This window comes from Leopardus geoffroyi, chromosome B4 (genome assembly GCF_018350155.1).
Source record: "Leopardus geoffroyi isolate Oge1 chromosome B4, O.geoffroyi_Oge1_pat1.0, whole genome shotgun sequence".
Lineage (NCBI taxonomy): Eukaryota > Metazoa > Chordata > Mammalia > Carnivora > Felidae > Leopardus > Leopardus geoffroyi.
Genome location: NC_059341.1, coordinates 48,013,308 through 48,037,822, shown reverse-complemented (window position 1 = coordinate 48,037,822; position 24,515 = coordinate 48,013,308). Strand labels below are relative to the sequence as shown.

The window sequence follows — 24,515 nt, the reverse complement described above, 5'->3', positions numbered from 1 at the left end:
TGACTTACAGACATACTGTGATTATTCACACTGGGTATTTAACAAATTTTCTTTCTTTCTTTCTTTCTTTTTCTTTCTTTCTTTCTCTTTCTTTCTTTCTTTCTTTCTTTCTTTCTTTCTTTTTCTTCTTACTTTCTCTCTGTGTCTCTTTTTCTCTCTTTCTCTCCCTCTCTCTCTCTCTTTCTCTCTTTTTTCTTTAAGTAGGCTCCACACCCAGCATGGAGCCCAAAGCAGGGCCTGAACTCATGACCCTGAGACCAAGACCTGAGCTGATATCAAGAGTTGGATGCTTAACCAATTGAGCTACCCAGGTGCCCCAACAAACCTCTTCTTGAAAATAAACCTTGGGGGGCGCCTGGGTGGCGCAGTCGGTTAAGCGTCCGACTTCAGCAGGTCACGATCTCGCGGTCCGTGAGTTCGAGCCCCGCGCCGGGCTCTGGGCTGATGGCTCAGAGCCTGGAGCCTGTTTCCGATTCTGTGTCTCCCTCTCTCTCTGCCCCTCCCCCGTTCATGCTCTGTCTCTCTCTGTCCCAAAAATAAATAAACGTTGAAAAAAAAACAAAAAAAATTAAAAAAAAAAAAAAAAAAAAGAAAAGAAACCTTGGCAGTCAAAGAAAACAACTAATAGTATTTATTGGCAATAATACAATTTGAGTTTTCAAAAAAAAAAAAAAAATTAGAACTCTGGAAAAACATGTATCTGCCACTAAGAGCTGATACAATCTTCAGCTTCCCAAATCTTCAAAGACATTTCTGACAAAAATCAATGTGATATTTATTTTTTTTTGTTTTTGTTTTTTTTTAAACATTTATTTAGTTTTGAGAGAGAGCACAAGAGGGAGGGGGCAGAGAGAGAGAGAGAGAGAGAGAGAGAGAGAGAGAGACATGAATCTGAAGCAGGCCCCAGGCTCCGAACTGTCAGTGCAGAGCCTGACACGGGGCTCACATTCATGAACTGTGAGACACTTAACCGACTGAGCTACTTGGATGCTCCAGAATCAATGTGCTTTTTAAAAAGTTTATTGAGGTGTCAATAATAGAAGCCTTACATAACTCAGTGAGTATTTTCCAAATGATTGATGAATGATATTCGTAAAAGATCCATCCAAGACAGACAAATGGATTTTACTGAAAAACTTAGAAAAGTTCATTGATATGGTTTCACATTCTACTTTGCAACTAACCATTAATAAACTACTTGACTGTGTCAAACAATATTCACAAATCATTCTAAAATGGCTAGCCCTGGGGCGCCTGGGTGGCGCAGTCGGTTAAGCGTCCGACTTCAGCCAGGTCACGATCTCGCGGTCCGTGAGTTCGAGCCCCGCGTCGGGCTCTGGGCTGATGGCTCAGAGCCTGGAGCCTGTTTTGGATTCTGTGTCTCCCTCTCTCTCTGCCCCTCCCTCGTTCATGCTCTGTCTCTCTCTGTCCCAAAAATAAATAAACTTTAAAATGGCTAGCCCTTTTCCAAGTACATGGAACTTTATTCAAATACTTCCACCAAAACAACAAATTGCAAGAGATTGGATGCAGAGACAGATAGAAGAATCTAGCTATCTTCAACTGTCTTAATGTTTTAAGTATAAGACAGATTTGTAAAACTGTAAGACAGCAACACTTCCACTAATTGCTTTAAGCTTGGGAAATAGTTATTTTCTCGTTAAAACGTTATCTGTGGGGTGCCTGGGTGGCTCAGTTAAGCGTACAACCTCAGCTCAGGTCATGATCTCATGGTTCGTGGGTTTGAGCCCCTCATCGGTCTCTGTGCTGACAGCTCAGAGTCTGAAGCCTGTTTCAGATTCTGTGTCTCCCTCTCTCTGCTCCTCCCCCACTCATGCTCTGTCTCTCTCTCAAAAATAAATAAACACTAAAAGAAAATTTTTTTTAAAACCATGTTATTTGTGTTTACATGATATAGGTTTGTTATTATTTTTAAATGAATAAACATGTAAAAGTTTGTATTTTAATTTCTACTCCAAGTAAATATCAATTACTATGAGCCACAAAAACAAAAGTTCTTTGGGATTCTTAGTAATATTTTAAGATTATACAGGGATATGGAAACCAGAAAGTTTGAGATGCACTAGAGACTTGAATTCCTATATTTTCTTGCATATCTATAATCCTGATTTTTAAATAAAATTTTGTACTCATTATTTAAATTTAGATAAATATGCTCAGTTCCTTAGATCATTTCAGTCTCAAAATAATGTAAGAACAGAGAAACTAAAGCCTTTATAAAATTCCTAAGAAAATGTTATTTTGTTGTTTAAAAATATTACCTGTATTCACAGGGGTTGGAAAGGATGTTGGTGCACTCTCACTTACATTCCTTTTGGACTCCAGCATCTGTCTCACTGTGCCTGCATTTCTACAAAATATACATATATATATACACACAAATAGTCAGTGCAAATGCCATTCCGGAGGACATCAATTTATGAATAGAGAAAGCAGTGGTCTGTAGGGGGAAAAGGGCGACTAGATTTGGGTACTATAGCACTAAAGTGCAAATGAATATGCTGAGGCCAAGATGGCACATAGATTTCAGCACGCTGGGGTCTATGGCATTAAGGAAGAGTCTTTCTCTTAGATTCTAATGTCCTTAACATTTTTACCAAAAAACCAAACGTATATCCTAGTATTTGTAGACATTTGTTCTTATTACCCCTAAGCAAAGCATTTCTCAGTTACTTTGAAAGAATTCTATTTAACACAAGTTGTTAAATCTTAAATGACCAAAGAAAAGCCTTATAATAAATTAGCAAATCCAGTAACCAACCACAAATGAATAATTATAGCAAAACAAAACAAATAAACAAACAAAAAATCTATTTAATTTAGGATACTAAACTTCTCTACAAAATAACTAGAAATATACTCCAAAACATTCTTATAAAATAAAGAGAATCAGAACCTTGTTCTGTTAAAAATCTGACAGATTGTTTACAATTCTCACCTGTATGGCACATTGTTATTATTGCTGTTGACGTCAACCACAGACTTTCCTGGTGATACAGGTGGGTTTGGTGGATTCTGGGGGAGAAAAACGCCCAGGTAAAATAAAACCCAATACAAAAGGAGTCTTTAAAAATAAGACCTTAACTAGACCTACTGTGATAATTTCATAATGTATATAAGTATTGAATTATTATGTTGTGCACCTGAAACCAACTTAATATTAAAAAAAAACAAAACCCTGATGTGGTTTCTCAACATATTATCTGTTACTTCCATAATATAGTAGAAAATATTACTACGAGACAAGAATTTGAATCTTGGCATTACCACTTGTTAGCTGTGCCTTAAACAAATTAATCTGTTGAGACAACTGCTTATCATGTGAAAGATTAATATAATAATTCCTATACCTCAGTTTTTAAGATGAGTAAATAAAATGATGTGAAAACAGTTTACGTGCTGATAAATATTAATAATATGAATCTAAAGAATAACTAGACATACTCATTTAATAAATATCTAGTGAATGCCTACTATATACCATGCATAGCAGGCCCCAAATTACCAACAGAAACTCAACAAACAAGGTACAAATGTATTCCTTCCCAAAATAGGTGATTACCAATTAAGTGGTGCCTAAGGTCACAAATCAAAATTCTCAAATCGAAATTATTTTTACAGTTATTGTTTAAAAAATAAATACTTGCCACTAGGTGACATGTAACTTCATAAAAAGATGTCTCAATTCTAAACTTAAGTATCAACTAATTTCATCCTTTACCCCCAAAACCAGGGAATATAGAAATGGAATTCTTATACATGTTAATAAGCATTACTTGGGCCTCCATCAGTAATTACACTATCATTATTTATTTCTTAAATGAAAAATATAAATAACTCTCAAGACTTAGCTAAATATAATAAGTATTAAAACAAATTAAATATTGAAGTGCTTAATATTACATCAAGTACATGCTATTAATCACTCTTTTCAATCAAATCTTTTCTTTTTAATTTTTTTAAAATGTTTATTTATTTTGAGTGAGAGAGAGAGTGCACAAGGAGAGGAGAGAGAGAATCCCAAGCAGGGTCTGCACCATCAGCGCAGAGCCCAACGTGGGGCTTGATCCCATGAACAGGAGAGATTATGACCTTAGCCGAAATCAAGAGTCAGAAGCTTAACCGACTGAGCCAGTCAGGCACCCTCAATTAACAAATCTTGATGCTTTTTATAGGATAAAAGGATAATTTTCATCAACAAGTATGGCACTGTATTAGTTATACATGTAGAGAGGACAAAAGATACAATTACAATATATTACTCTAACGGTGTTTAAAATCTGTGAACAAAAACATATTAAACAAATAAAAAAAAAATTAAAGTAACTGTGCACTCTCAATTTTAAAAAAGTTTTAAATAGGTCTTTTGAGTAATTAATTAGTACATTCAAAATAGTTAAAATGAAGGCAAAGAACATTTCATGGAGAAAAACAGAAAAAGGAAAAAAGCATAAATAAATACAATTGGCTTAGAACACAGTATGGTCACTGGATAGAAGTCCTTAAAATAAATACTAGTGTGGTGACATCAGCAAGATGGTAGAATTGGAAGCCCAACACCCTCCTTCTCTCATGCGATGGACCAAATTTCCTTTGTCAGAATTCCAGAAACCAGTCAAGAAGTATAGGATCCCAAGCAATAGTGAGGCCAAGAAGAGATGCATTGTAGTGAGTAAGAAACTCTGTTGCACTTCCTACCATACCCCAAACCCCTCCCAACACTGTACGGCACAATCAAAATTCCTCACTTGTGGCTTCTCCTTTAAAAAGGAAAGAGAAGAGTGGAACATTCACGCAACATTATGGCTTTTCAGGGTACTGACCGAGGCACTGGTTTCTGTTTCACCTGACCTGAAGGAAGTAGTACATGTTGGATGTCTGGAGGCCATATGAGAACAAGTTAACCCTATCAGCTTGGTATAGCACCAGAAAAATTATAGTAGCACAGACAGAGAGCAGGGGGGACCTCCAAAACAATGGCTTATAAAATAAAAACTATAATATGGAAGACAGATGATGGGGGGGGGAGGGGCTCCCAAGTAGAAACAGACAAGACTCTTCAGATAAGAGATTACACAAACAACCTCAGTGAAAATGCATCTCTAGTAAAAGTTTGAGAGGTTGCTAGAGTATCTACCTGAGTTGAATAATAAAGGTCTTTTTCTGTATAAATATACTGTGAAAAGACAGGGAAAGGTGGCTGTTTTTTCAAGTGCCCAAATTTCAACATAACAGAAATAGACATACAAAGAAACAGGGAAATATGGCTCCACCAAAGAAATAAATCTCCAGAAACTGACCCTAAAGAAATAGGGATCTATGGATTATCCATTAAACAATTCAAAATAACTGACATACAGATGTTCAATGAGGTAATAGAGAACAGAAACATAAAACTAAATGAAATTAGAAAAGTGATGCATGAAGAAAATAAGAATATTAACAAATAGAAACTAAAACAGAACCAAAAGAAATTTTGGATCTGAAGAGTAACTGAAATGAAAATTTCACTACAGGGCATCAGCACCAGGCTGTACTGAGCATAATAAAGACTTAGTGAACTTGAAGACAAGTCATTTGAAATTATGGAGTTAGAAGAGCAAAAAGAAAAAAGAATGAAAAAAAGGGGAAAGAGCCCAAAGGACTTATGAGAAAATGCTGAAAGGACCAATACATGAATATGGGAATCTAAGAATAGAAGAGAAAGAAAATGAGCAGAAAGTCTTTGAATAATGGCCAAAACTCCCTAAATTTGAGGGTGAAAACTGATAATACAAATTCAAGAAGCTCAGAAACCTCCAACTAGAATAACTCAAAGAGATCTACACTGGAAAACACGGTCAAGTTGTCAAAGGTCACAGATAAGGAATTCTGAAAGTAACAAGAGAAAAGCAACCCACCACATTCAAGGGAGCTCCTGTAAGATTATCAGTAGTTTTCTCAGCAGATACCTAGAAGGCTAAAAGGGAGTGGAATGATATATTTAAAATGCTGAAAGAAAAAACTACCAAGCAAGAATACTATATCCAGCAAAATTTTCATTCAAAAATGAAGGCAAAATTAAGACATTCCTAGATAAATAAAAAGCTAGGGAAATTTATGACCATTAGATCTACAATGCAATACAAAAAAATGCTAAGAGGAGTCACTCAAGTGAAAACGAAAGGACATTAGACAGAAACTAGAAAGCACACAAAAAAGATGAAATTCTCTGGTAACGGTAAATACACAAATACAGAATTCTGCATTACTATAAAGTTGGTACATTAAATCACATTTAATTCTTGTATAGAATTTAAACACAAAAATAACCACATTTTTGTTAAAGGATACACAATACAAAAAGATATAATAAAACCAGTAACAAAACTGTGAGGGGAAAATATAAAGACTAGAGTTCTTAAATGTGATTGAAGTTAAGTTGTTACCAGTTTAAAATGGTCTATGTAACTCCCATGGTAACCACAGATAAAATACCTATAGATGATACACAAAAGGGAATGAGAAAGAAATTAAAGACTGTTACTGCAAAAATTAAAAATATATAAACAAAACACACAGAATGTAAGCAAGCAAGAAAAAAAGAGATAAAACAGTTCCAAGACAAATAGATAATAATTAACAAAATACTAATTAAGTTCTTCCCTACAGAAATTACTTTAAATCCCAATGGATTAAATTCTCCACAGAAAGACATACATTGGCTTAATGAATAAAACACAAGATCCTGCTATATGCTGTTAAAAATAAACTCACTTTAGATCTAAACGTATACACAGGCCGAAAGTAAAATAATGGGAAAACGTATTCCATTCAAATGATAACCAAAAGAGAGAAAGGGTGACCATACTTATATAAGACACAAAAGAGCTTTAAAGTAAAAAACTATTACAAAAGACAAAAAGAACATGATAAAAGCATCAACTGACCAGATACAATATTAATAAATACCTATGCACATAACATCATGACTTCTAAATGATATAAACATTGATAGAACTGAAAAACAGATAGAAACACAACAGTGAGAGTCTTCAGTACATCATTCTATATAACGGAGAGATGATCTGGAGAAAAATTCAGTAAGGAAATAGCAAAACTGAACAATATCACAGACCAAATGGACCAAACAGACATTTGTAGAAAATTTCACCCAATGGCAGAAAAATACAAATTTTTCTCAAGTGCACACAGAATATTCTTCAGAATAGATCAGGTTACAAAATAAGCTTCACCAAATTTATAAAGATGAAAATGATGACATATCTTTTCCAACCACAATGGAACAAAAGTAGAAATCAATAGAAGACAAAACGGAGAAGTTACAAATATGTGGAAATTAAAACACACTTAAAAATCCAATAGATAGGGGAACCTGGGTGGCTCAGTTGGTTGAGCGCCAACTTTGGCTCAGGTCATGATCTCATAGTTCATGAGTTCGAGACCTATGTTGGGCTCTGTGCTGACAGCTCAGAGCCTAGAGCTTACTTTGGTTCTGTGTCTCCCTCTCTCTCTGCCCCTCCCCTGCTCGTGCTCTCTGTCTCTCTCTCAAAAAATAAAATAAAAAACAGTAAGAAAAATTTTCTTTAATCTAATAGATTAAAGAAATCATAAGAGATATTAGAAAATATCTTGAAACAAATAAAAACAAAAATACAACATACCAAATTTATAGGAAAAATTTATGCAGAAGTAGTACTAAGAGGAAAATTTAGGGGCACTTGGATAGCTGTTAAGTGTCTGACTCTTGGTTTTGGCTCAGGACATGATCTCACTGTTTCGTGAGTTCGATCCCCACATTGGGCTCTGCGCTGGCAGCATAGGCTCTGCCTGGGATTCTTTCCCTATCTCTCTGTCCCTACCCCTCCTGCGCTGTCTCTGTCTCTCTCAAAATAAGTAAATAAACTTAAAAAAAAATAAGAGGAAAATTTATAGTGGTAAATGCTTTTGTTAAAAAAGAAGAAAGACCAAAACTCCTTGGTGACTCAATCAGGTAAGCATCCAACTCTTGATTTTGGCTCAGGTCATGATCTCATTTTTTGAGAGATTGAGCCCCGTATAGAGCTCCTCCCTGATAGTGCAGAGGCTGCCTGGGATTCTCTTTCTCCTCCTCTCTGCCATGCCCCTTCCTGACTTGTGCTCACACACACTATCTCGGGGGGAAAAAAAAAAATCGGAAAAAAAAAAGACCTGAAATCAACAATCTAACTTTATACTTCAAGTGACTAAAGAAAAACAAACTAAACTCAGAAGAAGGAAGGAAATAATAATGATTAAAGCAGAAATAAATAAAACAGGAACACAAAGTCAGTAGTAAAAAAATCAACTAAGAGTTGGCATTTTAAAGGATCAACAAATTGGCAAAACCTTTACCTAGATTATCTATGAAAAACAAAGAATACATAAATAAAATCATAGATGAAAGAGAAGCATTACAACTGATGCCATAGAATAAAAAAGGATCATAAAAGACTACTATGAACAATTATATGGCAACAAACTGGATAACCTAGAAGAAATGGATAACTTCCTGGAAATATATAACCAAGACTGAATCAAAAATTAAAAATTTGAACAAGACCTGAATAAGAAATCAGACTGAATTAGTAATCAAAAACACCCTAATAACAAAAAATACCAAGGACTAGATGGCTTCAATGGAGAACTCTACCAGACATTTAAAGAATTAACAGCAGTCTTCCTCAACTCTTCCAAAGAATTGAAGAGGAGGGAAAACTTCCAAACCCAGGCCAGCATATCCTGATACTAAAGCCAAAGATCCTACACTAAAAGAAAACTATAGCCTAATATCACTGATGAACATAGATGCAAATATCTTCAACAAAATTTTAGCAAACCAAATTCACCAGCACATTAAAAGAATTATATAACATGACCAGGTGAGATTTATCCCTGGAATGCAAAGATAGCTTGATACAGGAAAATCAATCAATGTATAAATCAATCAATCAAAACCACATTAACAAAATGAAGGAGAAAAAAACTACATGATCTTCTCAATTACTATAGAAAAAGCATTTCATAAAATTCAACACTCTTTCATGATAAAAAAACAAACAAAAAAAACCTCAACAAGTTAGGAATGGCAGTAAACTACCTCAATCTAAAAATACTATATATCAAAAGCCCATAGCTAACATCATACTCAACAACAACTCCTCTAAGATCAAGAATAAGGTAAGGTTGCCCACTCTCATCAACTTCAGCATGGTACTGGAAAAATCTCACCAAAGCAATTATGCAAGAAAAGGAAATAAAAGGCAGCAATAGTACAAAGGAAGAAGTGAGGATGTCTCTGTTTGCAGATGATATGATCTTACAATCAGAAAACCCTAAAGGGTACACACAAAAAAGTTTGAACTAATAAATGAATTCAGCAATGCAGCAGGATAAAAAAAAAAAAAAAAGTCAATATCAATCATATTTCTATATACTAACAACCAACAATCTGAGAAAGAAATTAAGAAAACAACCCCATTACAATATCATCAAAGAGAATAAAATATGTAGAAGTAAATTTAACCAAAAAGGCAAAAGACCTTTAATATGAAAACTACAAAACAGTGTTGTTAAAATAAAAGACACAAATGGAGACATCCCATGTTCATGGACTGGAACACTTAATATTGCTAAAATGTCCATACTACCCAAAGTGATCAAAAGTTTCCATGCAATGTCTATTAAAATCCAATGTCATTTTTTGCAGATATAGAAAAAAGCATACTAAAATCTATATGAAATCTCAAGGGACCCTGAATTGCCAAAACAATACTGGAACAGAAGAACAAAGTTGGAGCCTCCATACCTCTTGATTTCAAAACATGTTACAATGCTATAGTAATCAAAACAGTGTGGTACTGGCATAAAGACAGGCACATGGTCCAATAGACTAGAACAGACATCCCAGAAATAAACTCTTATGTATAAGGTCAAGGGATTTTCAACAAGGATGCCAAGGCTACACAATGGAGAAAAGACAGTCTTTCAATAAATGGTATGAAAACTCAATATTCAAATGCAAAAGAATGAAACAGAACCATTTTACACCACATATAAAAATTAATTCAAAATAAATCAAAGACCTAAATGGAAGACCAAAACTAAACATTTCTAGAAGAAAACACAGGGAGAAAGTTTTATGACATCATATTTTGTGATGATTTCTTGGATATAACATCAAAAGCACAGGCAACAAAATAAAGCAAAACAAAGGAGGTTACATCAAACTTGAAAACTTATGCACATCAAAGGAAACAATCAACAGAGCAAAAATGAAACTTGCGGAACAGGAGAAAATAATTGCAAATAATATATCTGATGGAAGGGGTTAATAACCAGAATACATAAAGAAGTCCTACTACTTAATTAAAAAACAAGCAAGCTAATTAAAAAACAGGCAAAGGACCTGAACAATTCTCTACAGACATGCAAAATGGACTGCAAGCATATGAAAAGATGCTCAACATCACTAATTATTAGAGAAATGCAAATCAAAACCACAATGAAATGCCACCTCCCATCCATTAGAGGGCCATTATCACAAAACAGAAAATAACAAGTGTTGACAAGAATGTAGAGAAATTAGAACCTTGTTCCCTGCTGGTAGGAATGAAAAATAGGGTGGTCTCTTTTATTAAAAAGTTTTTTAATAAAAAGTCTCTTTTATTTTGAGGCTCCTCAAAAAACTAAAATCAAATTACTATTTCACTTTCCAGTAGATATCCAAAAGACTTGAAACCAGGATCTCAAAGAGGTATCTGCATACCAATGTTCATTGTAGCATTATTCACAAAAGAGCCAGGAGATGAAATCAGCCCAAATATCCATCAATAAATGAATGGATAAAGAAAATGTGGTGTATACTATATACATACAATAGAATATTATTCAACCTTTAAAAAGGAAATTTTGGGGCGCCTGGGTGGCGCAGTCGGTTGGGCGTCCGACTTCAGCCAGGTCACGATCTCGCGGTCCATGAGTTCGAGCCCCGCGTCAGGCTCTGGGCTGATGGCTCAGAGCCTGGAGCCTGTTTCCGATTCTGTGTCTCCCTCTCTCTCTGCCCCTCCCCCATTCATGCTCTGTCTCTCTCTGTCCCAAAAATAAATAAACGTTGAAAAAAAAAAAAATTAAAAAAAAAAAAAAAGGAAATTTTGTCACATGCTACAATACAGATGAGCCAAAAAAACAAATACTATATATAATTTCACTTAAGAGGTATTTAGAGTAGTCAAATCACAGAAACAAAAAGTATCCAAGTGCTGAAGGGAGGGGAAACTGGAGTACTTGTTCTATGGTTCGGAGTTCCAGTTTTGCAAGAAGAAAAATGTCTAACGATCTATTACACAATGATGTTATTAATATAGTTAAAACTACTTAACTATGAAGTTAAAAATGATATATTTTATGTTATGTGTTTGTAGCACAATTAAAAAAAAACAAAACATTTTTAAATAAAAAATTCAAACGTAGAATTTAGATTTAATCTAAAATTTTACTGAATCAATTACATCATTGATTTTCATAGATAAAGAATGAGAAATATCTTTACATTTCTTTTATAGTAAGAACTAGAAAGGATATAAATTAGAGATAGCAATTGTAAGGCAATAAATGTGGACTTAATAGTAAACTGCCTATGAGGGTTTTCTGCTTTTAAAACCTAAAACGGAAAATGTTTTAAGACAAACCTGCATGGTGGGGTTTGTTTTTAACTGGTTAATATCAGAGGACCAAGGAGCAAATCTAAATAGAAGAAAAGCATTTAAAGTATTATTGTTTATTTATTTTGATAAGGGCGAGAACTAAGTTCTAAACTTTCATTCTGTATCTCTCCTGTTTTCAAAATCTAGCATGACACAGATGTAAAATTATAGTGGATACCATAGTTAAAGGGAATTAGGACATGAAAGAACAAATTCTTGAGATTTCTAGAAATCGCTGTTACAAGAAAACATTAACAAGAATAGGTAGAAAGATGTCCCAGTTTTGGCATATAAAACCGGCCTTACCCAAAAGCTAACTGAGGAAGGAACAAAATTTGAAAGTTTGAAGACCACCTCAATATTTTTATTCAAGTACCACATACCCTAATTGTTCAAATTAACCTTTTCCAATCTTTAGGAATTATACAGTGTTTGTCATTTCCATTATACTTTTAACTCTCCATAACAAACCTCTCAGGCACTGTAATATTTTCATTTTTATTCCTTAAAGTTTGTGACTGCTAGAGCCTTTGAATAAATTAAACAAAAAGAACTAGAAAGTAGTTTTGAAGACAAACTCGACATACACAAACACTGGAAAAGTATATAGTGGGCAGTATGCTGCGTAGTTCAGACATAAAAGGGAAAAAGTGGAAATTCACATTGTATAAAAAACAAAGGAAAAATTACAAAGCCCTCTGTTTGGTTCAAGAATAGCAAATAAAAAAGGGTAAAAAAGGGGTGCCTCAGTCAGTTAAGTGTCTGACTTCGGCTCAGGTCACAATTTCACAGTTCATGAGTTTGAGCCCCGTGTCGGGCTCTGTGCCAACAGCTCAGATCCTGGAGTCTGCTTCAGATTGTGTCTCCCTCTCTCTCTGTCCCTCCCCTGCTCGTGCTCTCTCTCTCTTTCTCAAAAATAAACATTAAAAAAGTTGTTTTAAGGGCTAAAAAAAAAGGTTTACATCAATTTTCTAATATAAGAAGACAAATAGTTCAATTTTTATATTGTGACAAAAAAACAAAAGCTGAGAAAAGTGGAGTTCAGAATCTAAGAATTAATTATAATAATTAAAGAAGCTATAATAAAAAAAAAAATCTTTGGGTACGGCCAATGGAGGGTTTGGTGGCATTAGTCTGTGTAGAACAAAGATGAAAACTATCAGTTGCTCAAGAAAAAAGAACAACCAGAGCTTAAAAAGTTAGGTAAAAGGAATATAGAGATGAACAACCGATCTGTGGTTGCCAGGGGACAGGAGTGGGTAGGTATGGGAAATGAGATAGGTTGAAACTATAAAATGGCAGGATGAGGGAGTCCCTTCATGGTGACGGAACAGTTCTAGATCTTGACTGTGGTGGAGGTTACATAAATCTGTACGTGGGATAAATGTGTACATGCACACACACACACACACACACACACACACACAAAATGAATTCATGAAAAAACTGGTCTACATTTTGTAGAAGTGATTAAGGTCTACAGACTACTTAACAGAATTGTACCAATATCTTGGTTTTGATATTGCACAACAGTTATTCAAGATTTCACCACTATGGGAAGCTATGTGAAAAGTTCACAAGAGTCTATGTAGTATTGCTACAACTTCTTGTTAATCTATAATTATTTCAAAATGGTTTTATTTAAAGTCAAGTAAAGAAGATATGAAATGAATGAAAACAGGAAAATCCTACAGTAATAATTACTACTGAAATAACTGTTATTGGCAATTGGTAAGTGCCAATGTTGCTCTCATGACAAAGAAATGTAATGTACCATAATAGAAAAAGTCAAGAGGAAAATAAAGACATTAAACTGAAAACTATAATGCAGTATACAAGTGCTATATTAAAAATTTGTATTACAGGAGTGCCTGGGTGGCTCAGTCAGTTAAGCATCTGACTCTTGATTTCGGCTCAAGTCATGATCTCACGGGTCCATGAGATTGGGCCCCATGTCAGGCTCAGAGTTGACAGCATGGTGCCTGCTTAAGATTCCCTCTCTCCCTCTCTCTGTGTCCCTCCCTTACTCGTGCTCTCTCTTCCTCTCTCAAAATAAATAAATAAATAAATATTCTTTAAAAATAGGGGCGCCTGTGTGGCTCGGTCGGTTAAGCATCCAACTTTGGCTCAGGTTATGATCTCATAGTTCGTGGGTTCGAGCCCTGCATTGGGCTCTGTGCTGACAGCTTAGAGCCTGGAGCCTGCTTCGGATTCTGTGTCTCCTTCTCTCTCTGCCCCTCCCCCACTCATGCTCTGCCTCTCTCTCTCTCTCTCAAAAATAAACATTAAAAAAAATTTAAAAAATATATATATATGTATTACAGAATAACTAAGAAAACAACAAAAAGCAAAAGGTAGACTATACACTGGAGTTTTATGTTATGCTATGATCTTTGCACTTAACCACCTGAGGTAAGCAAAGATGAGAAGGGGCCACTCTAGGCAATGGTACACTAACGCACCTTGGAGGAAATAAGAGACAAAAATAGGACCCTGGCAAGAATGTAAAAAGAAAGAAACATGAGAAGATAAATCCCAAAAACAAAATTTTAAAAATGAAACAAAACATAACTTCAGGAATACTATAAAATAGATTAATATAAGTGTTGATATATGAAAACAGTAATTGAGGATTAGAAAAGGGTTAATATTAGCTTCAGAGTTGCAGCTTCTGAAAAAACATATAGGAAGTACAAAGTAGGAAAGCAAATTTCAGACCTGTAATAAAGGAAGAATTTCTTCCCAGCTCACGATTATCCAAGTACCACTTAGAGCTCAATATTAATTATACAAGAATAGAAATTCTTACTTCTTGTCTTTTCTTAAGATCTTCTTTGGCTGCTCCAAAGCGTTTGGTTAACCTCGCTATCTTGGCCTAAAAAAAACAAAAATGAAACAAAAATCAAGTAACATATGGTATCAGAAAGGAACTCATGCATACATAACAAGAAACCCAGAAATAAAAGGATTGTCAGAAGATAACCAACAGCAAAGAAAATAAGGCAAGCTGACTATAAAATACATTAATTGGAAAATACAGAAAATCATAATGAACACTAAAATGACCTTTGAACTTAATACCTAGAGGTAAACACTCTTGATTTTAGAACATTAGTTTTTTTTCCTCCTAGAACTCACAAACCAGTACATTTCTAAATATGTATAATTGTGGGGATTTTTTTTTTTTGCTGTTATGTTTTAATATGTTGTAACCACACAATTTTCTGAGAATTGTATATTAATACAACTATAAGTCATAAAATATCCTATGCCAATACTGCTTGTGGATATACACATAATATATTGAATCATTATTTATACACTCTACTTCCCAGTGGAAATGTTTCATGTTTTTCAATGTACTGCTATAGTCAAATAACAATGCAATAATTTTGTTCTTTCAGATTATTTCCTTGGGTAGTACACAGGTGTACCTTCTGAGACAGAATAGCTCTTGTCTAAATAATTATTCTTATCTAAATGATAATTGATAACTAAATTATCTAATAATTATCAAATATCTAAATTTCTTTTTCAGAATGGCTTTGCTAATTTATACTTTCAATAGCAGTATATATGACTACTCATATATTATTCTGTGAAACACTTAATAGTGTTAATTTAAAATAACCTAACAAAAACGTTATCTTACTACTAACATTTCAATATAATTATTTTATTAATCACTTGCACTGCTTCTATAAAATGCCTGATCACATATTTTGCCCAAATACACATTCACAGAAAATTTAAGAAAACAAACAGAAAAGAAAAAACAGAAAAATACCTCAACACCACATGAATATTTTGTATTTAAGTCTTTTACTAAGGCATAGATGTGATACTCAACTGTTTTTGTTGCTGTTAACTGCTGCTGCCATCTTATGTTAAATATATTTTCAAGAAATTTAAACTAAACTTGAGTGTGTTCATGAGACCTGCCTAGGGAAGAATTCCTCCAGAAAATTTCTTTTATCCAATATAAACGTATCATAAAAAGAAAATGGTATTATTTACTTTTAAAGTTTCTTTCAGAAAGTAGTCACTTCTGAAGGAGACCGCAAATGTTACGAAGTATTTAAGTCCTTTGACAAGTCCTTTTAAGTCCTAGGCAATCAATCACATAGGACTCTGAAGACGAAGATTTCCTCACGACTTGAGTATTTACACATGTTTTTAACACCCAAAGACGTACAGCATAATTTTATATTCTTAATATGAATTTACCTTTCTGTGGCTAAAATATTTCAAGCAACTTGTTCAAGAAATATATATGGGAAAGTGTTTTCTGTCCCAATTTATGCAAGAATGTCTTTCATTCTTGCCTCTATCTGGTGGATATTCTGTAAATTGCATAGTCTGTATGGTATTATTATACTATTTTTACTTATACTAAAATGTCATTTTGATATATATATATGAGGTAATGTCTAGAAGGAATAAATACCAAAGTTAAAAGTAATTACTTCTAGAGGCTAGCATTGGCAGGCAGTGAGGGAGAGTATAAAGATAAGGACTTCACTTTCACATCATATACAGTACTTAATTACTTTTTAAAAAGAATTTTATCAGGGCACCTGAGTGGCTCAGTTGGTTAAGCACCCAACTCTTCATTTCAGTTCAGGTCATGATCGCATGGTTTATGAGACTGAGCCCCATGTCAGGCTCCATACTGATGGTGCAGAGCCTGCTTGGGGTTCATTCTCTCTCTCTCTCTCTCTCTCTCTCTCTCTCTCTCTCTCTCTCTGCCGCTCCCCCACCTCATCCTCTCAAAATAAATAAACATTAAAAAAATAAAAAACAAATAAAAAGAATTTTATCACTTAAAAAATTAAACTATTAGAGAAATAAAATCAAAATCTGGACACTGACTGACTGCCTCCAATTTAATGTTATAAAAAAGAAATCAAAGACCAGCCTTTTTGTTGTTATTTTCATTTAGGAAACTGTACAATTTTTTTGAACTATACTTCAAAATATCTGCCATAATGTGTCTAAGATTAGGACTCTATCTTGGCAAGTACTGTGTGAGATTTTCAAAAAACTATATAAACAAGTCATTTTTTTAGTCCAGGAAAGTCATATTCTATTACTATGTCTTTACTAGTTTTGTTTCATTTTGCTCTTGGTCTCTTCCCTAGGTTTATCTATCATTTCTTGTATAATGGCATAAGGGTAGGTTTAAATATAAGTAACATAAATTGGTGAGATTCAGACATATTGACCCTTATTTTGCAAACGAGGCAAACTAGGGATCTCCTTGCTTATGCACCAAGGAAACTCTTAGGAAACAATTGAGAAAAGACTTAATCATGCATCAAGTCTGACTTGACAAATTATTAGCACCCAAAAAGGCTGGTGAATAAACGGACACACATACCCATTATTCAAAACCATCTCTTGGATTAGGCAACCGCAGATTTACTTGTTGCAGGGGTGGGAAGGGGAACCAAAAGAAAAAGTGAAAAAGCTATTTTTAGTTAAAACTACTTAAAATGGCATTTTATAAATAATAACCAACGGAATATTATATTCCAAGGAGTGTTGATGGCTTTTCCATTTCTATAAAAAAAATCCACTTGAAATTTTGAGTATTCTGCATCTATACAATCAGTAATTTGAAAGGAATCAAGTCTTCGTGTCTAGGAACATGGTAGAAACTCACAGGTTTTCTTTTTCTATCCTTTCACTTCATAATGGTCTTAAAGTTCTTTTTTGGTTTATTCTTAAGCACTTCTTTATTTTTAAATATCTACCATATATGAAATCTTTTTCTCCTATTTACTTGTTATTGATTGTTTTCCTATAGAAAAACTATTGGACTGTTTTTCTTCAACCAAGTAATTTCTAAATTTCCTACTTTTTCAATAGTTTGCCAAGTTAATTCTATCGAGTTCCCAATCATTACTTTTAATTTATTTTTCCTGTCATTATTTTATTGCCCAGACTGCCACCAAAACTCTATTTAGTAGTACAGATAATAGGCATCCCAACTTCAGTGGAAGTATTTCCACAATCCACTATTAAATATGATACTGGTTGTAATTTTAACAGAGTTCCTTATAATTTTAGGCTTTCTACTTTCTTCCTAAATAAAATGGACTGCATAGGTATAAAGTTGTGTAGGGGCGCCTGGGTCGCTCAGTCGGTTAAGCAACCAACTTTGGCTCAGGTCATGATCTCACAGTTCATGGGTTTGAGCCCCAGGTGCTGTGCTGTGCTGACAGCTGAGAGCCTGGAGCCTACTTCGGATTCTGTGTCTCCCTCTCTCTCAAAAATAAACATTAAAAAAAACTTTTTTTAAGTTGGGTATACTAACGTTCTCTTAATGTCCTCTGTGTATTTGTCTCGTTTTTGAATCCTTATGCAGTTTATTTACACTTATCATTTATAGATCAAAACTTAACCTGCTTTTAAGTTGTCTCCAAGAATAAGCTTTTATCTTCATTGCTCAATATTCAAAATGGGTTAGGCTTTTTGCTATTTTATTAATTTATTAACTCATTCTTCCTTCTTGGGGTTTAGTTTTAATTGTTGTTTTTTCCTAGCATTGGACAGGAACATATAATATTCTTCTAATTTCTTGTTTAGTAGTAATGTGTTTAAAGTTATAAATGTCCCTTTGAATACTACTGTGGCTTTAACTTATAGGTTTTGATATTCAGTGCTTTAAGTACAGTTCTGATCTAAAGAGTGGAGAATTTCCATTTTTACTGTCTTTTAGCAATTCTCTGGAAATATGTTTTGGGAAGAGTTATGATCTGGGAGGGGTAGAAAAGCTAAATATTTGCTGACTATTTCTATTTTTATTACACAGTTGCTATTGAACCCACAGCAAATGACAAATATCTGCATTTTAAGACTTTCTTAGAAGTTACTATAGTTCTAATCTTGACAATGCATCAAAGTTATATAAATCTAAAAATCATACACCCTTTTACTTAAAAAATAATTAAATTCATGGAAATAACTGTTGAGATTTATACTACACAATTTGACATCTCTGAAAAAGTGAAAATACACGAAACTTTTCCACAATTCAGAAAGCAACCAGTCCCTAAAGTAATATAGAAAATTATTATATAACTAATTCTCCAGATATTTTAGTGCTGAATTTATTTTCAGCTCTTATAAAATATGTGTAGTACACAGAAAAGGAGGTAATCATTTTAAAACAGGCATTAATAAAAAGATGTGGACAAAAGTTGTATCACACAGCAAACAAGTATAAAGTCATAAAAATAATTTTAAATAATCCCCATCTAGCCCATTTTAAAAATACATTAGAACGATGACGGATACAAAAATCAATCAAAATCTACTTTCCTGTATCTACAAAGAAATTTATACCTTAAAATCTTTAGCAGAAAAGAGAACTTCTTGAACTTTTCTCTAGAAGTAAAGTCTACATGACTTAATGCTATGCTTTCACCAAATTTTCCAAAGTATAACAAATTTTTACACTACAGCAAAAGGATCATGAATCCCTCAAAAGTCTATTTTTTAATAACTGCTACATTAAAACAGAGCACTAATATAAAAATTAGTAATTATATTTATTCCTTATAGCAAAATATCTAAACTCAATCAGATTATGTTTTCAAATGTGTTTTAACCTTTATTTATCTTTTTAAATATTTATTTTTTGAGAGAAAGAGAATGAGAGCATGTGCACACAAGCGGGGGAGGCAGGGGAGGGGCAGAGGGGGGGTACAGAGGATCTGAAGAGAGCTCCATCCTGACAACAGAGAGCCTGATGCAGGGCTAGAACTCAGGAGCCCTGAGATCATGACCAGAGCTGAATTTGGATGCTCAACCAACTGAGCCACCCAGGCACACCTTAACTGTGAATTTTATAAAACTCAGTAAGATTTTGCCAAAGTGAGTCAGATATAATAAATGGATATATACATATGCAAATGAGAAAGATGCACTCATCAATTGCTATGGAATGAAATACAGAATATACATATACATGGTAGGATTTTCAAAAAGCTTATGGTCAGCTGTATATAAAAAAATAAATAATTTAGCAAAATATATAATTATTTGCTGAAGTAAGTGATATGTAAGTTTTAAATACTAGAAAGTAATAATAATAAAAATATTGGAACAGAGTGACATCACCGAAAATAGCAGAGTAGGGAACTTCAGGGTGCAGTTCCTTCCCAAACTCAACTAATGAGCTGACAAACATTGTTAGAATCAACTTTTGCACAACTCTGGAATCTACTCAAAAACTTAGAACAGCCAGGGGAAGACTTAGGGAAGAATAAAGCTGTTGCTTTGCAGCAAGAGAGCACTGTGGTCTTTTAAATTTTCCATTCACCATTCCCCATACCCAGATCTGCAGCAGCTATGAAGATGACAGCCTGAACGTCTGATACGACCTGACAGTGCCACAGAAAGGGTATGGACCCTGCTGGAACTGGCAACTCCCTTAGGGACCAGCACAAAGGCTGGCCTCTGTTTCCCTCAACTCTGAGTAATACCCAAGGCTGGGGCACCATCCCAGACAGCTTTTCCCAAAAAGATTTAAAGGCACAGTTATTGGCATAGCAGCCTGGGGCAAAGGACACCAATATAGACAAGCCTTAAATAGAAAAGCCTAGGAAGGAAAAAGTTAGGAAAGGTGAAACACAGCAAAAATGGGACTTTAAAAGCTCATGCTCATATGGGGGAATTGAGAAGACCATGCAAATGCCCAGGAAAAAAAGCATGTTCAGAAATGGGCTGAAAAGACCCTAAGCTTTCACTTATGCAAACAGTAAGTGAAGGATAAAGCAAGTTATAAATGGCCTGGTTAAGCATTGAAGAAGTGCCCCAACACAAAGGCAATGTACAAAGATAGGGAAGGTATTTTTTTTCCCTTCTTCCTTTTTTCCTTTTTTATGCTCTAAGCATTTAAGGTAACTGTCCAAACATCACCTGACCACTAAGATCATGAAACACAGACTTCAGTAGCCACACACAACAAAGAATATACACTTTCAAAAAACAGTTTATAAGAGTCATCAAACCAATAAACAACAAACCACAACAAGCAGCATCCACAAACTCTGGGTAGTGGGGAAAAAATCTGATTCCCAGAACTGCCACACTATAATATTTAAAAATTCAGTTCTCGACAAGAACAAAAAATTAGGAGGCATTCAAAGAAACAACAGGAAAAGAAAGTATGGGCCATTCACAGAAAGAAAATAATTAACAGAAAGATAATTCAGGTTATTGGACTTATTAGACAAAGACTTTAAATAAATGGCTTAAAATCTGTTCAAAGAGCTAAAAGAAACATGGAACAAAGAACTTTAAGAAAACACATGAAAGCCAGGAAAACAATGTCTCTCCAAACAGAATATCAAAGATACAGAAACTGTGTAAAGAAAAGATACAGAGGAAAGGAGTTAAGACGGCAGAGTAGTAGGAGGATCTTGCCTTGTCCCTCAAACACAGCTAGATAATTTTCAAATGATACTGAACACCCAGGAAAACAACCTGAGGATTGAGAGAACAAACTGCAAAACTAGAGGGAGAAGACGCCACATCATGGAAGGTAGGAGGGGTGGAGATGTGATTTGGGGGAGAAAAGAATCGCAAGTGCTACAGAGCAGACACAGCCCTGATCACAGAGAGAGGAAAAAGAGAAAGAGAGAAGGTCAGGAGTAGGGGAAGAGAGAGAAGAGAGAGAGGAGAGAGAGAGAGGAGAGAGAGGAGAGAGAGGGAGAGAGGAAGAGAGAGGGAGAGAGGGAGAGAGAGGGAGAGAGAGGGAGAGAGGAAGAGAGAGGGAGAGAGAGGGAGAGAGAGGGAGAGAGAGGGAGAGAGAGGGAGAGAGGAAGAGAGAGGGAGAGAGGGGGAGAGAGGGGGAGAGGGAGAGAAAGAGATAAAGTAGCATGCAGGGGATTACAAAAGAAAAACACTTCCCCAAAACTACTGACAGGGAAAATGAGTCAGAGCTGATTATCTCAAGTTTTTTACAAACAGTGAAGCTGGAAGTCTGAAGTTTAGTTCATGCCATCACCAGAGTCGAGCCTGGTAGGCTTAGTGATGCTCCTACGGAGAAAGAGGGCAGAGGCCTCAGTTTGGACAGCGAGCTCTAAGGATCCTGTGTCATGCTAGAAAAGACAGCTCCCCTTCCTTGCATGGCATTTGAGAGCATCACTGCCTCTAAGGGGACAAAAGAGCTGGGGGGTGTTGTTGGGCTCTTTGGTTCATTGGCATATGAGCAGAGACACCTTCTGAGGGCAGCTAACCTGGATGCAGGCTTTTTACTATGCTTTACCATTTATAAAATCCAAGCCCCTACATAGTCATGCAACTATCCTTCTGGAACAAATGTGTGAGCCACAGTGAACTGAAAACCTCCCCAGAGGGTCAGTGCAGGTCCGGGCCTGTGCAGGGTCCCTAAAATTTGGAATTTAGAAAGCCAGTCAGGCACCTGAGATAAATAAAACAAAGGAGCACTGCGCTGCCAGTGGCTCAGACACAGGTTGAAGGCATGGATCGGATGGAAGCTGAGGGCACAAGGGGTTAAACTGTTTACTCTTCTGTAAGGGCATGCTGAACACTGGCCAGCATACACTCTCCTCTCCAGGGAACAGAGTGGTCTGTTGCCATTTTTCACCCCTCCCATTAGCATGGAGAGACTTCAGCAAGTGGCACAGTGCACATGACAAGGGCTTGAGCCATTTACATTACGCCCCACACCCCTACACTGTACAGGTGCCTTTTTTCACTAGGGCAAGTGTGATTAAGAGCCAGAGCAATACTGGCTCCTCCCGCAGAAGACCAGCACAAATCACCCCACATGCACCAGGTCTAATGATCATAAATTGCTGCAAAGTGCCAGCTCTAGGGGAAATAGGACAAAGCACAGGCTTTCTTACCACATAAAAGACAGAGACCAAGGTAAGATGCCAAAATGGGGGAATGCGTCCCAAAAGAAAGAACAGGAAGAGGTCACAACCAAGGAGCTAATCGAAATAGATATAAGTAATATGACAGAACCAGAATTTAACACAACGACCATAAGAATAATAGCTGGGCTTGAGAAAAGCATAGAAAAAACAGAGACACCTTTACTACAGCAATAAAAAAAAATGCTAAAAACTAGTGAGGCTGACATAAAAAATGCTATAACCAAGATGCAAAATGACTGGATGTAATGAACACAGGAATGGAAGTAGCAGAAGAAAAAAATAAGTGATATAGAAGATAAAATTATGGAAAATAATGAAGCTGAAAGGAAGAGGGAAAGAAAAGTATTGGATCACAAATGTAGACTTAGGAACTCAACAACTCCATGAAACATAATAACATTCATATCACAGGAGTCCCAGAAGAAGAAGAAAGACAAAAGGAGGAGAAGGTTTACTTGAGCAAATGACAGCTGAAAACTTCCTTAATCAGGGTAAGGAAACCAGCATCCAAATCCAGGAGGCACAGAGAATTCCTATCAAAATCAATAAAAGCTGGCCAACACGAAGCTGTATCATAGCAAAATTTGCAAAACACAGACTTAAGGAAAGAATCCTGAAAGCAGTAATGGAAAAGAAATTCCTAACCTAAAGGAAAGACAGGTCAAGTTAGCAGAGGATCTCTCCAGAGAAACTTGGCAGGCCAGAAGAGAGTGGCACGATATATCAATGTGCTTAGTGAGAAAAATATGCAGTCAAAACTACTTTATCTAGCAAGGCTGTCATTCAGAGTAGGAGAAATAAGGAGTTTCCCAGACAAACACAAACTAAAGCAGTTTGTGACCACTAAACCAACCCTACGAGAAATATTAAAGGAGACCCTGAGTGGGAAAGAAAGACCAAAAGCAACAAACACTAGAAAGGAATAGAGAAAATCTCCAGAAACGACAACTTTTCAGGTAATACAATCACATGAAATTCTTTTCTATCAATAATCACTCTGAATGTAAATGGACTAAATGCTCCAATCAAAAGACATAGGGTATCAGAATGGAATAAAAAGAGAAGACCTATACATATGCTGCCTACATGAGATTCATTTTAGACCTGAAGACACGTCCAAATAGAAAGGGGATGGGGGCACCTGGGTGGCTCAATTGGCTGAGCATCCGACTTCAGCTCAGGTCATGATCTCGCGGTTCGTGAGTTCGAGTCCTGCGTCAGGCTCTGTGCTGGCAGCTCGGAGCCTGGAGCCTGCTTCGGATTCTGTGTCTCCCTCTCTCTCTGCCCCTCCCCTGTTCACACTCTATCCCTCTGTCTCAAACATAAATAAACATTAAAAAAAAAAAAAAGAAAGGTTTTAAGAAAGGGGATGGAAAACCATCTATCATGCTAAATAGACATCAAAAGAAAGCCAGAGTAGCCATACGATTATCAGACTAACTAGATTTTAAACCAAATACTGTAACAAGACATGAAGAAAGGCACTATATCATTATAAAGGGGTCTATCCAAAAAGATCTAACAACTGTAAATATTTATGCCCTCAACTTTGAAACACCCAAATATATAAATCAATAAATAACAAACATAAAGAAAATCATTGATAACAATGATAGGTGACTTTAATACCCCAATAACAGCAATGAACAAAACATCCAAGTAAATAATCAACGAGAAAACAATGGTTTTGAATGATACACTGGACCAGATGGACTTAACAGATATATTCAGAGCATTTCATCCTAAAGCAGCAGAAAACACATTCTTTACAAGTGCACATGGAACAGGCTCCAGAACTGATCATGTACTGGGTCACAAATCAGGCCTCAACAAGTACAAAAAGACTGAGATCATA

General features: G+C 35.4%; 1 protein-coding gene across 4 annotated transcripts in view; it reads right to left on the bottom strand.

Moving 5' to 3' along the window:
• Positions 1-24,515, bottom strand: part of LOC123591027 (activating transcription factor 7 interacting protein) — a 123,036-nt gene that overhangs the window by 27,396 nt on the left and 71,125 nt on the right. For all 4 annotated transcript variants that reach the window (XM_045464736.1, XM_045464733.1, XM_045464732.1 and 1 more), the window contains exons 6-8: positions 14,554-14,619; positions 2,960-3,036; positions 2,283-2,371 (exon numbers count right to left, since the gene is read on the bottom strand). In XM_045464736.1, coding sequence (XP_045320692.1) covers positions 2,283-2,371; positions 2,960-3,036; positions 14,554-14,619 — 232 coding nt within the window. The remainder of the gene's footprint in view (positions 1-2,282; positions 2,372-2,959; positions 3,037-14,553; positions 14,620-24,515) is intronic.